This window comes from Anopheles bellator, chromosome 2 (genome assembly GCF_943735745.2).
Source record: "Anopheles bellator chromosome 2, idAnoBellAS_SP24_06.2, whole genome shotgun sequence".
In the NCBI taxonomy this organism is placed as follows: domain Eukaryota; kingdom Metazoa; phylum Arthropoda; class Insecta; order Diptera; family Culicidae; genus Anopheles; species Anopheles bellator.
The window spans coordinates 29,198,844-29,214,105 of NC_071286.1; the positions used below are offsets into that span (position 1 = coordinate 29,198,844).

General features: G+C 47.2%; 1 protein-coding gene across 1 annotated transcript; it reads right to left on the reverse strand.

The window, feature by feature from the left end:
* Positions 1–12,547: 12,547 nt before the first annotated feature.
* LOC131211026 (NPC intracellular cholesterol transporter 2 homolog a-like) lies at positions 12,548–13,074 on the reverse strand. The gene is made up of 2 exons (XM_058204364.1): positions 12,888–13,074; positions 12,548–12,825 (listed from the first exon to the last, which is right to left on the reverse strand). The coding sequence occupies exons 1-2, from the start codon at positions 13,072–13,074 to the stop codon at positions 12,548–12,550; spliced, it is 465 nt and encodes a 154-aa protein (XP_058060347.1).
* Between the last annotated feature and the right edge of the window lie 2,188 nt (positions 13,075–15,262).

The following is a 15,262-nucleotide window of genomic DNA, read 5'->3' on the forward strand; positions in this document are numbered from 1 at the left end:
TTCCACTCCGGCGATACCGAACGCAGCGCGTGCAACGCCCCGGAATTGATATCTTTCCGATAACTCCCCACAGAGCGCAGAAGACATTGTGCTCTTTTTGTGTGGTTTATTTTTTTTGCTGGAACGTTGCTTAAACACTATGTCCTTGTGCAGCCAGATCGGGGACCCCCCGAGGAGCCGTTGCCGTTGTTGTCCTGCTGCGTTGTCCTTGGTGGCGGAGAGGGGCGCCGGTCTATTGATTGGCCATAAAAGCGTAAAATTTATGCCCAAGCGGACCATGCGCCATCATAATCGAGTGACGCTGCCAAGCATCGGCGTTGGCGTTGCCGGAGTCTGCCGTCGTCTGGGTGCGCTGCCATGGTGATGGTGCAGCATTATGTTTTGTTTTGTTTTTCTCCCTTTCTGTCGATGCTGCAACACTGAAGCACTGCTGCCTGCGCTGCTCTTCACCAGTGTCACCATCATCATCGACGCCCGCGTGTACGTGTGCGATTTTGTTCTCATGATTACCGTCGATTATTCTTGCTGACCAACAACAATGATGTGGCGGATACGTCCCGCGGCGTCCTCCAGCGGCCCAACAAGGAACCCAACACCGGAACACCCTCCAGGCCCGTGTCCGGGGTGTTAAAATTCGCTTCAACGACTCGTCCCGAACGTGGCCGGCCGGCCGACCGAAGTGACGAAGAATTTGATACCTTTCGTCGTCCGCGGGCCCCGTAACGTGCCGCTAATGGTAATCATAATACGTATTATCGGTTCAATTTTCGCCGCCATTCGGTCCGACGGTCGTCGGTCGATGCCGAACCGATCGCCATAATGCGATAGTTTCGGTCGTCCTGCCGTCGGTGGCGTTGATTTTCCACAATTCATCAACCATCGGAGCGGAGGCCATCGGGTCGGATCGGACCGCACAGGGATTCACCGCCGTTGGCGCAAATGTAAATAGCGCCGTTTGCCGGCTATCATCGGCCGAGTCCGAGTTCTGGGGAGGGAACGCACCGTGGCTGCTGGAAACTGCTTAACGCTCAATTTGGCGCCCATCATCCGTAGCTTTTATTTATGGATATTTTAAATTGAACGAGCGAAAAAGGTTTTTTATGCGTTTTTGGATGCGCTTCACTAGCGCAAAGTGGATTTTCCGCAAAGCGGATAATCGGGAATCCGGCGACGTTCGCGATGCGATCTTCGGGAAAATGGGAAAATAGAAAATATGGCCGACGCTTGTGTAAACGAGATTCACGATCTGTTAAAAGGCTTACACGATTGAAGGCTTACAAAGAGAGTAACCCAATCAGTCGCGTTTACCTGTTGCAGTTCATTTCTTTTAATTTTTTACTTTCTTCTGTCTGTTTTAGATTTCTCCCGGTCGCTCGACCTGCCTTAGATTTATTATGTTTTTTTTTAAACATTATTCACTCTTTATTTGATCGTCTGCGAAATAAATTAACGTGTCGCAAATGTGTGCCACGTCCATTTCGGCATTATATTGCTTACGTTGGCGATATTTTGTTATTTATTAACATGCACTTCTTCCGAATCGTCATACCATTCGCAGTCGAGAAGAATTTCGAAGAATTTATTATCAAAAATGATTGATTTCACGAAAAGCAGATCCCGCGCAAGGGGGCCTCATAATTAATGATGGCCAATATTTTACGTCCCTCGGCAGAGAACCGGTGCGACACGCGGAGGTACAGCCAAACCGTAATAGCTAATTATCCGACTCTCGACCCAAAACGATGGAACGGACCCTCCGTTATCGCGCCCAACATTGGACCGATTTTCCCGTTACGATGCCATCGTTGCGGCCGTGCACACCGCGCAGGAAGGAAGAAAGTGGTGGCCAGGAAAATATGGGAAAACTTTTTCTCATTTTGAACTTTTCCGGCAAACAAATGTTTACCAGCGGCGGGACGAACAGTCCGCGCGCGCGTCAAGAAATATGACATTTTGATCTTTCGTTATCCCGCGGGAGCGCAATGTTTGTTGTTTGGACCGCCGTCAACGATGGCCACCAGAGAGAGCGAGAGAGGGAGAAAAAAAGTGAACCGGCAAGCATTTTTGAAATGTTCTACCATCGAATTAAACTTCCCGTTTCGGGCACGTTAAGGGAAAAAACGGCAAATATTTAAACGACAGTGCCGCTTCCATTGTTCCACCGGCCAGCGGATCTTATTTGACGAGGACGCTCAAGAGTCGAACGTTTATTATCAAACGGCGATTTATGGCGCAAGCAGTGTAATAAAATGTTTCGAATTGGATTTGGAATGCGATTTGGGAGCGCCCGGGGCGGTGCTGGTTGGCACAGATGACGAAACGGGATCCGTGGATCGATACGATGCGCCCAGCAGATACTGCACGAAAGAATGCCCATGCTCTGGAGGTCGATCGTAACTGATTTCCGAAACCGCTTCAAGCTGTTTCTTCAATCGTCACTTGAAGTGATGGCCAGCCCATCAAATGGACTGAGGTCCGCGGCGGAGTCAAAGAAGATGGGCTCAGAATTACTTTTTCGCATTGCTACGCGTTTGTAGCACGTCTAGACGCAATAACTTTATCCATCGTCTAACGGCCCATATAAAAATTTGGATTCGGATTCGCGTTACGATTTAATAGTTCCAAGGATTTCGCTCTGCACTTGAATTCGTATTGGTGTAGGAAAAACCATTAAATTGTATGATTCAATTAAGATAAAAAATGCAAAGAAACGTGAAAAGAAACATTCAAAACAAAACAAATCAAACACAAGCATCTAATATATTATATTAAAGTAAATAAATAAAATTGGAAGCATAAAGGAGCAAGATCTGGCGGAGCGAGATCTAGCGGAGAGAGATCTGGCGGAGAGATCTGGCGCAGAGTACTCGGTGTCCCAGGGATTGGAGAGAGGCGGCCAGGAACCGAGCTGACTGGAGGGAAATTGTTCGTAAGGTCATGTCGTAAGACGGAGGGCCATATAATAATAATAATAATGGAAGCACAAAGTCAAATCGTAATTTAATACCCATACGCGACAGAACGAATCATCGACGAACGTCTTATCATCTAATAACAAGGAACATGATTTCGGAAAATTTAAATAATGCGTCATATTATCGAAACAAGTCAAGCCTACGGGAGGATTCGGGGAATACAAACATTGGATTTAATTCTCAGTTACGAACGCTGCTCTCATTGTCTGCCGACGGTGCGGTGTTTTCCAATTCGTCATTCGTCTAATTAAATCTCCGGTGGCGATAAGATACCGAGAGCATAACAAGCTGCTTTGTGACAAAACATGTTACACAAGTGAGCTTCCTAGTGAGTAAGCTGCATTCCAAAACATGTTGTTTACTCGATAAACCGGCTGTAGGGGTCATTTCGATCATCGATTCCGTTAACCTTGATGCTCAATAAGCAACAACTTTCATGGTTCCAGAGATGCGATCTACAACGGGGAGGTCAGTATCCAATGGAGCGACATAGATTGAGACAGAGAGAAATACATCGTTTTCATTAGTAGCCACTAATCCCAAAAGCTTCTCTCACGGGTTGTTGGCCTCATTTCCTGTAAAACTTTCGCCTCTAACAAATGCTGTAAAACTTTTCCAAGTTTATAGTATGTTAACCTTAGACATTGGCTGGCTGATGAGCGGCCCTCTTCTTACTTGTTGATAATGACGCACCTTCCAGCGAAGCAGCGCCCTTAACCTTAATCCTTTTCCATCGAAAGGTAAATAAAACACCAGCAGGATAGGCCACCCTGGCGAGTGTCTTACCCCCTTATATTGAGCCCGAAAGCCTCAAATTAACCCAAATCCTCTCTCTCCTGGTGGCCGTACGAAAGACTGGAAGTTCCGTGCGGGAAAACTTATCAAGTGATCAAACGTCCCCGGCCGTTAGGGACCGGTCGTTGCCGAGGGCCGGGAGATAAGGACGAGCCGAGCGGGACACTAATTTGCCGGGATGGGCCCAGATGCTGCGCCAAATGACCCGGTGTTTGATTAAGCACCCCTCGCGCCACAGGTATATGGAGCCCACATAATGTGCGTTTCATGATTATTGCCACGGTTTGGTGCGTGGAGCATTTTATGTATCCTTTATGGTCCTCTAGGGTTCGAGTTTGGGTATAATGATTCACGCAGCGTTTTCGAGCGAACTTGCAGGATTTCCGTTCCGTTCGACATCAACTTTATGTTATAACTTCATCACGCAGTTTTAAGCTTTCGATGCTGGCGAATATATTCAACAGCTCACACAACATTCATAACAACATATCACAACAGCTCACCTCCATCGTGAGCCCGGATTAGCATAACAATTGTACAGGGGCCACCTGCGCGAACGTGATTATTGCATTACATTTCGCAATTTCGCAATCTCCGTATCTGCATAAGACTCTCCGTTCGGGGTCCAAACCAAAGTTAGAATCTGTTTATCGCTTATCTCTCCAGAGCGTCACTCGTGTGTGTCTGAAAAACAACTCCCGAGCGGAAATGCAACGGCAAAGTTCCACAAAAGCTTCCCGATGTTTCGCTGTGCCGACCAGAAATGCACACAGCGCCGTCCCGATCGGTGTCGGATAGCCGATAGGGATTTATTCAAATAGGCATAAAATCGCCAACAGATCCGAATCGTACGCGGAGGCACGCGAAGACCGGAGCCTGGTGGCCTGGGAGCATCCTTGCCTGGCACTCGGTAAACACTCGCAATCGAATGTCCCATAATTGGCACCTTCGTTTGTTTGTTGTCCGTGTGCGTGGGGTCATCGAATGGCGACTCCCCTCGGGGTGGGTCTTCGAATGCCGTGCTTTTGTGGAACACTTCCTGTTCCGCGAACCGGAAGCTGCATGGATGGCCCCTCGATATCTCCGATTCTGCCGGTGACTCATCGTGGCCATCCATTTTCACTGTCTACCGTGCCGAGGACACGCGCACAGGATTAGCAAAATGGTGCTACCCCCTGGTCCGTTGGTGGGAAGTTGAGTTCCCGGGTGTGCGTAATGCACCTGGACATCGAAGCACAGCTTTCATCGCCCACGGTTTTGGGTCAGCTGTTCCGGTTCGCTTCAAGCTTTTTTGTTCGGATTAGGATTTTCCGATGCTTTCGAAGAAGAGACAAAAAACGATGGGAAAACAGTAGGAACGTTGCTCTCTGGGTCGATTCATTGTTAGTTTTTCAATCCGATTAGGCAAGGCTAGGGACGAGATCCGGTCAGCCCATTGGTGTTGGGTAAGGTCGTGCCGGTGAGATGTTGTATTATCGCCTGGCAGGAGCACCCTGCAAACCGGCAGGATAAGTTCATAAAGAGCCACTACTTAAGCGATTAGCTTCGGCGAGCCGAGTGCCCACCAGCCAGTGTAGTGGATTAAGGAGTTTAAAGATCTTTGACTTTGGCCAACTTCACCAGCGTCATCTCTCGCCGAGATGAATCTCGCCTCTACGACTGTCGAATAGTTGGTAGACAAACTTAATTAAATTCCATTTACTTTTCGACTCCAATTAGCGGGGACCCCAAAAGCCCGGCAATGGCCCGTTCAGCCCGTCAGAGAGCAGCCCAATCGAATGGCGTACTTCGGGCCTGGCCGAAGTCGAAAGTCACTCAAAATTGGCCACCGGCCAATGGGGTAAACTTTTCGGCACCCGAAAACGCCCCACAAGAAGCAGCCGGCTACGTGGCAAGGTTAACCATTTTTCCCATTATGGAGACAGCCAGCGATCGAACGCTGCTGTGGCCCCCGGGAAGTAGAGGGTATCGTAAATTATTTTCCACCAAAAATTGCACCATCCCCCCCCCAGGGGCTGATGACTTCAATTCGAGCTCCTGCGAAAAATATAGCGAAAAAAAATTACGAAACTATCGCGAAACGCGAAAAACTAATGGAGCCACTGGCACACGGAACGGTAGAGAGTCATTTGCCGCGAAAGAGAAAGAAATGAAAAATCAACCATCGGCAGAGGGCTGGAATCAATTTAACTTTTCATTTGGCCGCGCCTGAGATGGTGCCAACGGCGGACACCTTGCGTGGTTCACCCGATTCCGATTCCGTTGTCCATTGTTGAAGTGCTGGAAAATGAAGCGAAAAGCAATACATTTTGGGCAAAGTGTTCGTTTTGTTTCGCTGCATTTGATTTGCTTCATTTGCAATTCGTTCATATTATCTTTATTGTTATTCAAACTGCTGTCAATTTTACCTAGCTCACACATTTTTATAGATCATTCTTTTTAAGATGTGTTATTTTCTTAAGAACTGAGCTTCGACTTGGGTTACACGTTTCAATTGTTTATTAGACCTTCACAATTTCATTACTGTTTTCACAGAAGTTTACCATCTTCAATATTAGCTGTCTAACTGTCAACGAAAATTTTCTCCATCGTCGAAAACAATTCAACTTCAGTCCTGCAATATTAAAACAAAAAGAGTAACAGTTAACTTCTCTGGCCATCTCGCCGAATTCTGTTCCCCGTGTTACTGGTCCAAGCAAAGGTCGGGCATACTGTCTGTGGCAGCCACAGCCAAGACCTTCCCCACTCAGCTCAGCAGGAGCAGGACGAATCGAAACGGAAACCATGATGGCATGTTCATTGAAAAGGGAAAAGATAAATAAAAAGTGATTTACTTTTATTGGATACATCGATTGGCAATTGCCCAGAGCGCCGAAACCGGTGAAAGCCGTAGCTTTGGGCCTCACCATCTTCTCACGGGGCCGGAGTTAGGGTAACAGCGTATGGGCGGTAGCAAGTGGGCGAAGAAGGTGTCCGTGGATGTGTTTAAATGGCGTTTGCCAGGTGTTTTTACGAGAGTGTTGTTCATTCCGATACCCTACGGGTGTGGCCGTAATCCCGCTGGATGTGATATCCTGTATTGGTTGCGCAAATCCACCGGCGCAGTTTCAAATTGCTGAAAGCGATAAGGGAATAAAGCTGAAAGCTAAAAAGCGCGTAAGTAAGAGTGGCATTTTTCGAGACGGATTGAGAATTATTTGAGGAACCTTACACTCTATCGCAGAATGGTCATTAAGCAAGCCAAGGTTACCTTCTAACCTGCCTCCGACATGATGCGGCTCTACCAGCAAATGTGTTTTGCTTGTGCTTGGATCAGGTCGATGTAGTTTATCAAGAGCTGCTAAAACTTGGTAGCACGCTAAATGCGGATCACTATCGAGAACAAATGATAAAGTTGAACCGTGCGTTTTTTTCAAAACCAAAGGAATTGTTCAGAGGAGTACTTCGCCAAACTTGCTCAAATCTAAAAGTGGCTCGAAACCCATTCTTCACAAACTCAAAAGTTTGGTGGCGAAAGTATCCCCAATTTGTTTGACAATGTGCGAAGTGTGTAAAATAAAATGGCTAAACAAATTTTGAGTTTTCTACGAAAATTAAGAGTTTTTTGGATGAAAACGGAATAATTTCAACATACAGCTGGTAACTTGTACTTGTAAAATCTAAAATATTGTTTGTTAATAGTTCTTAGGTTTTTTCTCCATTAAAAAATAATCAATCATGAGATGCATGATCAATTGCAAGGAAAATTATATTCGTATTTTCAGCCTCAGGTGTATTCGCGCTTGGACTGTTACTTGTGATAGATCCATTAAATTTCAAACCACAGATGGTTTGCTTACATAAAACTCAAACGTTGTAATCACTCAAACCGCGAGCCTTTCGTATGTGACATTTTCACAAGTTTACGATTTATTTTCATAGTATGGCCTTTTTTTACCATTTTCATCAGTTGCAGTGGTAAGCCGAAACCAACGAATTGGAAACCCGAAAGGTGCCAAAACTATACTGCTGTTCACCTTTTTTTCTTTAATGATACGTTCCCACTGCTCGAAGTTTGTTGCCGAAGATTCGTCGAACGCGAAACCTTCCATCTCGCTGCCCACGGCTGAGTTTACAAAAAAGTTTTGATAAACTTTTCATTCCCCATTTCACCGAAATCTGTGTTCCGTGCCGTATCTGCCTACTCCGGTTCGCCTCTGTCCGAACGAAGTTCTCGCCCTTTGTGTGGAAAGTCTTCTGTAAAAAAGGGATGTTGCCTTTTCCGGTGTATCTCCAGCATCTTTTCGCTTCGCCCTGCCCTTCGGGCGCGCCCCTGAAGGGCTACCAGGATCCGAATTGCTGTTCATCTTCTACCGCTTCGCCCCATGCGTCAGAGAAGTTACTGGCAGCAGTTGGCCTAGACACCGGAACGATTCTTCCTGCAATTGGGGCACGGAAGCTGGTGCCCGAGCGCTGCGATACCGTACATCCTCCCGTTTCTTCTCCGAATCGTTTCACCGGTTCGCAGTTTTATGTGTTCGGCCTCGGGCCAGGTCGACTGGCTCGGCTGCACAAAGGCAACCATATCGTAACTGCATTCTATGCCCATCTATGCGGCCGGCCGCGAAACACGCACAAATCAGTGCTCCTGTAACAGTGAATGGAGGTGGTCTAATATTTTAACCTTAAAGTCGTAAAATATTCTCCGGAAAGGCGCTGGATTCATAATTTACCCGTTGTGCCGGAATGCCCGACGCACCCCGTCCTTGGAATAGGAACGAAAAATCCACTCCCAAGCGGAGGGGGTTCTTAATGTTTCATTTACGATGCCGCCCGGAGGCGAAAAAGGATACGGGGATTTAGATGATCTTTCAAGTGCCTTTAACGCCCGGAGCCGTTCCACCAATGCCCAGTGGCAGCAAAAGTCAAACGCCACGGCCTACATGTTTCGGCAGATTTCCTTTGATAATTGACCGGTTCCGGTTGGCGCCGCCAACCGCCGGAGGAAATTGGAAAGCCGCGCCCGGTTGGCGGTCTTTCGTACCGGTCTTAGCATTCCTTTCACTCCCGCGGGTTACTCGGACCCCGCCTCGGACCAGCCTGCCCCGGAGGCAATCGATTTTGTGATCCGGTAATCATTTTCGTGTTTTCATCAAACGGCTACTTAAAAAAGTGGTTACGTGCGTTGGATCGATAGACCGCCCGCAAACCTTTTTTGGGGCGAGTTTCCCTGGAGTGAAGCGCGCAACAGGCCACATTCTTCGGTGAGCCTGGTTTTGGTTTTGGTCTATAAATTTAAACTCTGCCCAACACACTGCGCGCTCAGATGTGGCCCACGGATGTACGTAATTCTCCGAAACAGTGGTCCCTTTATTTGTCGCCTAATAACTTTGAGACAGGTTTAGAAAAGTATCACTGATTCTCGCGTCAAAGTTTCCAGTTTTCCTCGAAGCGGCGGTACAGCTTCCAGGGAACAAGACTTTTCTTAACACTTCACTTCCAGCTTGCTTCACTGTTTCGGGTTCTCTTTTCTCTAATAAATTATAAAAATAATTGGACAATTAGCACAAGTTTTGAACGGTAGTTTGTATTTTAAGCGAGTGATAAATTGCCATATCAGAAATGTTCGCATTAAATCGAGCGATCAAAATAGTTTCGATTCATCGTCTACGAAAAAGTAAAAATGGCGAAGTCTTTAAATGGTGTCGGAATAGCGCAAAACTTTCGCAATCGTTGTCTGCAGATTTATATTTTCTGCAGCAAACAAAAATTAAATAAAAATGACACCATGCTGGTTCCGTCGACTATTGACCGAAGTTGGTGGATTTGAATTGATGAGAGTTATACCATCTTCTTGGGTTTTCCTCCAATATTGTGTCAGAAATAGATATGAAGTAGATGGGGCTGATATAAATTAATTAATCACAGCTCACCGAGTTGTCTTAAATTCACAGATTTGCCATTGCCTTTAATGGGCCATTTCCCGAAGAAGCTTCGTTCGAAATTGGTAGAGTACCGTGACTCGTGAAGCGCCCTGAGAGGCAATCCGAAAGCCAATCGATAAAATGTGCTAACGAACTAATTCACTTTGCCCCGTAAATAAGTCAGCGAATGATCAATCGCCCAAAGGCTGAGAATGCTTCTGACAGCCGGGCGGCGGCCAATACGACTTCTGCAGGTACTCTCACCTGCAAGGCAACGAGAATAAAATGCCACCCAAAGAACCAAACCAGGAGACCTTCTTTTTCATCAAACTGTGGCTGATGGCGGCCTGCCTCCCTGGTGCCCTTTTCGCTGCCGGCAGGATGCTGTCGACATCGTTCTCCCCGGAATACGAATTTAATTGAACGGAACAACCAATCAAGTAACCATTAAGAAAATCTTAAACCGCTTCGGAAGGAGCCGCTATTCTGTGAATCGGTTTCGGCGCCACCGGCAAAGGATCCCTTTCTATTTTCGGGGTCGCGTTCTACGTTTTCGACCGACTCCGACCGAAAGTCGAGGATGTCCGGCCCAAGAAAACGGAACGGCCCCCGGAAACGCTCGAGGAGGTCGAGGAAAAGGCTTTGTTTGGATTTCAAATTTCGCTGAGCGAAATTTAATCAGATACCACCGCTAGGGTTCGGGCAGACGACGACTGTTTTGCTGTTCCGCGCCACACAACACCGACCGTTGTCCTGGGGGGAGGACGCTTTGAGTTGTATCAATCTGCTTTGACTTTGGAAAATATCTTAACCGCCTCGAGGCCTTAGGCAAGCGAAGCGGTAGTGACGGGGAAGCGGTTCAATGTAAAGTTTTGTCTCCCCGGTTGCGGCGAACGGGGACGGACGTTGGCGGTTGTTCGATAAAGACAAATTGCTTTCAGCGTAATGCCCGCCAACGCACGGCCAAACTTCGCATTCTGCCGCCTCCGCCAGTATAAGTTGCGAAGCCAGCGAGCCTTCAAATTAGCTAACACAGCACACAGCAGGACTGTGCGAAGGACACCAACCGAGCTTAGCCTTCTTTTTGGGGATTTTCGGAATCGGATCGGGTTCCTACTTGATGGCCCCCAATTTTGACCCACGTGCTATGGTGGTGCTTTACAAAATGGTCCTAATTTTTGAGCCGAAGGAGCATCATCAGGTATCTCCGGGCTCAGTAATTTAGGAGGCTTCCTTGTGCGTGATTCTGCGAGCATCCCGAAAAAGGTTCATCGATGAAACTCACGATTTCTGCTCATCCATCACTGTCAGCCGGCTTAGGCCCCCAACAGGTGATAGACCCTACTTTCGGAACTTCGTGTTGCGAATATTGATGCGAAAATCGCTCATGAGAGGTGTTGGACTACTTTATTAGAAATCGGAAACCACTTTGCTATATTGGGACGCGGAAAGAAGTCGGACTATCGGAAGCATTGGACGCAATAATAACGATAGCCCTGAGCCCTGATAGCCCTGATTAGTGCTGAAAGAACTGATCACAAATGAAAATAAGATCACGATCAGTTGGCTTAAATTTATGGAAGCTGTCAGTTGGTTCATTGTTTAACAATAACATTAACGGCCACCGCTCTGCCGCAAGTGGGAATGGCCCCAGATTGGTTTCACATTCCAGCCGTTGCCATATGCTCGGGTCATAACAATTTAAGGTGATAAAATCAAAAGATACACTTTTAGTATGTAACTTACAGCAGTAACTGCCCAATCGTCTACGCAACAAAACTCATCCGTTAATGGCCGCCACAAACGCAATCGCCATCTAATGGGAGGCGAAACGGAACAGATGGGCACAGTCGCGACGGACCCTGTCAAAATATGGTGAGGTTGCAATCGAAGGGCCGATGACGTATGGCGCAGGTCGCTCTTTCTCTACCGCTCAAGAGTCCGCCCAGAGCGTTGGGTGTTCCCCAGCTACAACTGGCAACCGCCCGAGCCATTATTTATGTTAAACGAGATCATTTTGTACATCACTATCGCTTTCATAAAACGGGACCTTTATTAAACGGCGTGGCGGCCCTTTCCACCCTCACGAAACCACGCCATAATTTGTTGGAGCACAGCCCGATCCCCGATTTGAGAGACCCCGAGGTTTAAAGCAGCCCATATGCTGCTGCTCCACGGCCACGGGCAATCCCATCTCGGGAGACGGCGGTGATAAATTATTCGCTGCTAATAATGAAATACGAGCCGTAAGCAGACTGACGCTGGAGCACATGGGGCCCTTTGTGGGGGATCACCTCTCATGTACCTATGCCCCATCTGAAGTGTTGGCAGCAATTTCCTTCGGAGTGAAACGGCACAGCCAGGCGCAGCCAACAAAGAGCAATCCGTCGACCTTGCTGCAGCGCAGTCCTTGTGGTGGATCATCGAACTAGCGGCTCATCTGCAACCCATCGACAACGTAACTACCGTGCCGAGACAGACCTCCGTAGAGGCTAGACAACAGGACACAGGGGATAGGGACCAAAATCGCTTGTTTATTGTTTCATGCAGTATTAACGATAATCGGTTTCACCTCCAGCGCAGCGGTACTGCTCTTTCATACGAGCAAGATCGTCGGTTTTCTTTTTTGTAACGGAATGCCAGACACGCCATACTCGAGTATAGCATCAACAAATGCTATTTTATAGTCTCCTAGCGGCTGGGGAAACAATCGGTTCCATATGGATTTCACTGTGAGGCCGTTGCACTTTTAATCCCCAACGCTAGTCATCGGCATGTAACATATACTGTTTGTTGATCAATAATTGAGGACTTTCTGAGTAAGGTTCCATCTTTCCAATTTATTCGAATCTTGCATTAGACGCGCCATAAAATTTACTTGTTGGTCGCCACGACTTGAGCCTCAACCTGGAAGCACACAACGGAGTTGTTGTTCTGATCGCGCACATCGATTTCAATGTCCACCCGGACCAACGGGTAGATCGCCAGAATGGGCATCGTCAGGCGGTAGCTAACATCCTCGGTGGCGCTCAGTGGACAGCTCGTACCCTGCAGGAAGTTACAGGTGACGGCGTTCACTCCCAGCGGATAGTTCGTCACAACACCGAGCGCCGTCGCAGTGGCAACCGTCGTCATTGACTGGACCGCCCGATCTAACGTGGAATGGATTCAAGGTAGAAGCAGATCCTCGAGACCCCGTCCACTCTAAGCTTACCGGTGGTGAAGTCGATATCGGCAATCACATTCTGTCCACGGACCAGGTCACACGGCGTGCTGCTACATCCTAAAATGTCCACACTAATCGGCTGTGGACGGCCTCCGGAGCAAGGGCGGTGTACGTCACCGTAGACCAGCGCCGCCGACATGACAACCAGGGCAATCAGAATGAAATCGCGGAACATTTTGCGTTTGTTTAACTGGGCTGTTAACCGTTAATTGGATTGGAGTGGCAAAGGCTGCGGTGCGTAACAGTCTCTCCCGGGCACTGATTTGCACTGATGGCTCTTGGCTGGCCGATTGATACCAACCTGTTGCACCGTGGTCCCTTTTATATAGGGCGCTCTAATCTGGTTCATTCATAGTGTGCCAATTGCGGTGCTATCATCGCTGTTTTTTTCTTTCTCGTACGGGATACATAATTTGATTTATGTGTGAACAGGTGTTCCGGGCTCGATCGTACGAGTCTTCCGCGGGCTGATAAAGCAGACAACCCGGCGTGATACTGCGTTAAGTGGGACCAGGTGTTCGGTGCCAGGTGGCGACTAAAAGGTGCTAATCATCGGTCAATGGTAGTGGATATTTTTAATCCAGTGGCCGCTACCGTCTGACACACCGCTGGCGCCGTTGTCGGTCACGGACCTCTCAGAAGAAAAGATTATCAGGTGACACAATTTTGAACCTTAATAAATATGTTGGGAAAGAGCATTATTTCATACATTAGTTATTGAGTAAATTGTTCTCCTACGTTCGTTCGAACATAAGCGAATCTTTAGAAAATGAATTCAACTACTTACAGTATGATAAAGACAATTTTTGGCCAAACTTATGATACCCAAATTTTAAAGACCTGGCTGCTGTAATGAGTATTTTGTTCTGAAGGTTGGGATTTTTTTTCTCTTCGGGTAAAGGTATCATGTTTACTAATTATTATTAAAACGGATGTTAGGCACTGTTAGTCGTTGCAGTAAGAGAGGAGATCTACGGACAAGCCCCAAGAGTATTGTATTTCTATTATATTTTAACATTTTATCGCAAGAGCATTTACATTAAACATTTTTATGTTAAAGAGAGTTTTTAATCTAGGTGTTCGGTTCCCACGTGGTACTTCAATGTTAATTATTACTACGTGAGTGATGCGAAACTTTAAATTTGATCAAATCACAAATCAATTACTCCTAGCACGATCAGTTATTATTACCAATTTTGCAACTTTTCTATACACTTTGGACGCTCATATTCAAACAAACCAACTACGCTCATGTTTTTAGAGGTCTTGGACAACGTTGGACTTTATTGTTTCGCCTCCCGCCGGTTTGAATGAGCCTGCCCCTTTCCCATGGAAGCAATCACGTAAAATACCCTCGAAATGGGTTCGAATTTGTTACAATTTATCGGTGTAACAACAGTTCATAAATTTCCCAGACAATCCCCCGGCCCGGCCCCGGAACGCGCCTTCACCAATTTCAATTTTCAACGCATCCAACATTATTATGAAATATCGTCATTGGCTAAATGCTCGATTACGCCATCATTGGCACTACTTGCGCACCGGCGTTATGTAGCGGCGTTAATCGGCCGCCCTCTCATTCACCACCACCGTGCACTGGTGCCACTTTAGTTTTGCCACCATGTTCCACGCCATCAGCAATGTTGCAAAATGCACCCCGGGATCGCTGGCCTGTTTTTGCGATTGAAAATTACGCTCGACTTTGTTTACACCGTTGCTGCATGAATCACACTGGGAAGCATTATTAAATTATCGAAACTCCTGGCAACGGTGACTGTGACCGCCTTTGCGCCCTGTTCTCGCAAAACAGAGGACAAACTTTTTCCATTTTCCGGGGCGCTAATGCGTAGCTCGGACTGAACTTTAAATTCGAGTTCCCGGTTCCGGCTCCGGACCGGTACCTTCGACTCACTCCGGTGGGCCTGAGTGATAAATGTGGCTTTTTATGTTGTGATCATTTAATAAACGCACGCAAACGTAATACGCCAAACGGGATCAGTCTCTGGCGTACGGAAAAGGATACACAGACCGTTGGGACATTAGTGGCGATAAAAGGGGAAAAAACGGCACCCTCTACCGTTGTTGGCCAACGGTCGTTCTTGTGGTTGTGGCACAGAAACACACCCCTCAGACGATGTGACTTCACTTCTTTTTTTCTCTCTACATCTCTCTGTTTTCTGCTCGACGCGATGCGTGTGATGGTGCAAATTTATTTATCGTGTTATTGTGTCTCAAATATGAGCTAATGTTTATTAGTCGTCGGGGCAGCGGCCCAAAATCTGGCCTTCGGAAGCGAAGGGACAATATTAATTCCGGTGGTCAGAGACCGCACATAAATAAGCCCGGACCGGATTCGACCCGAC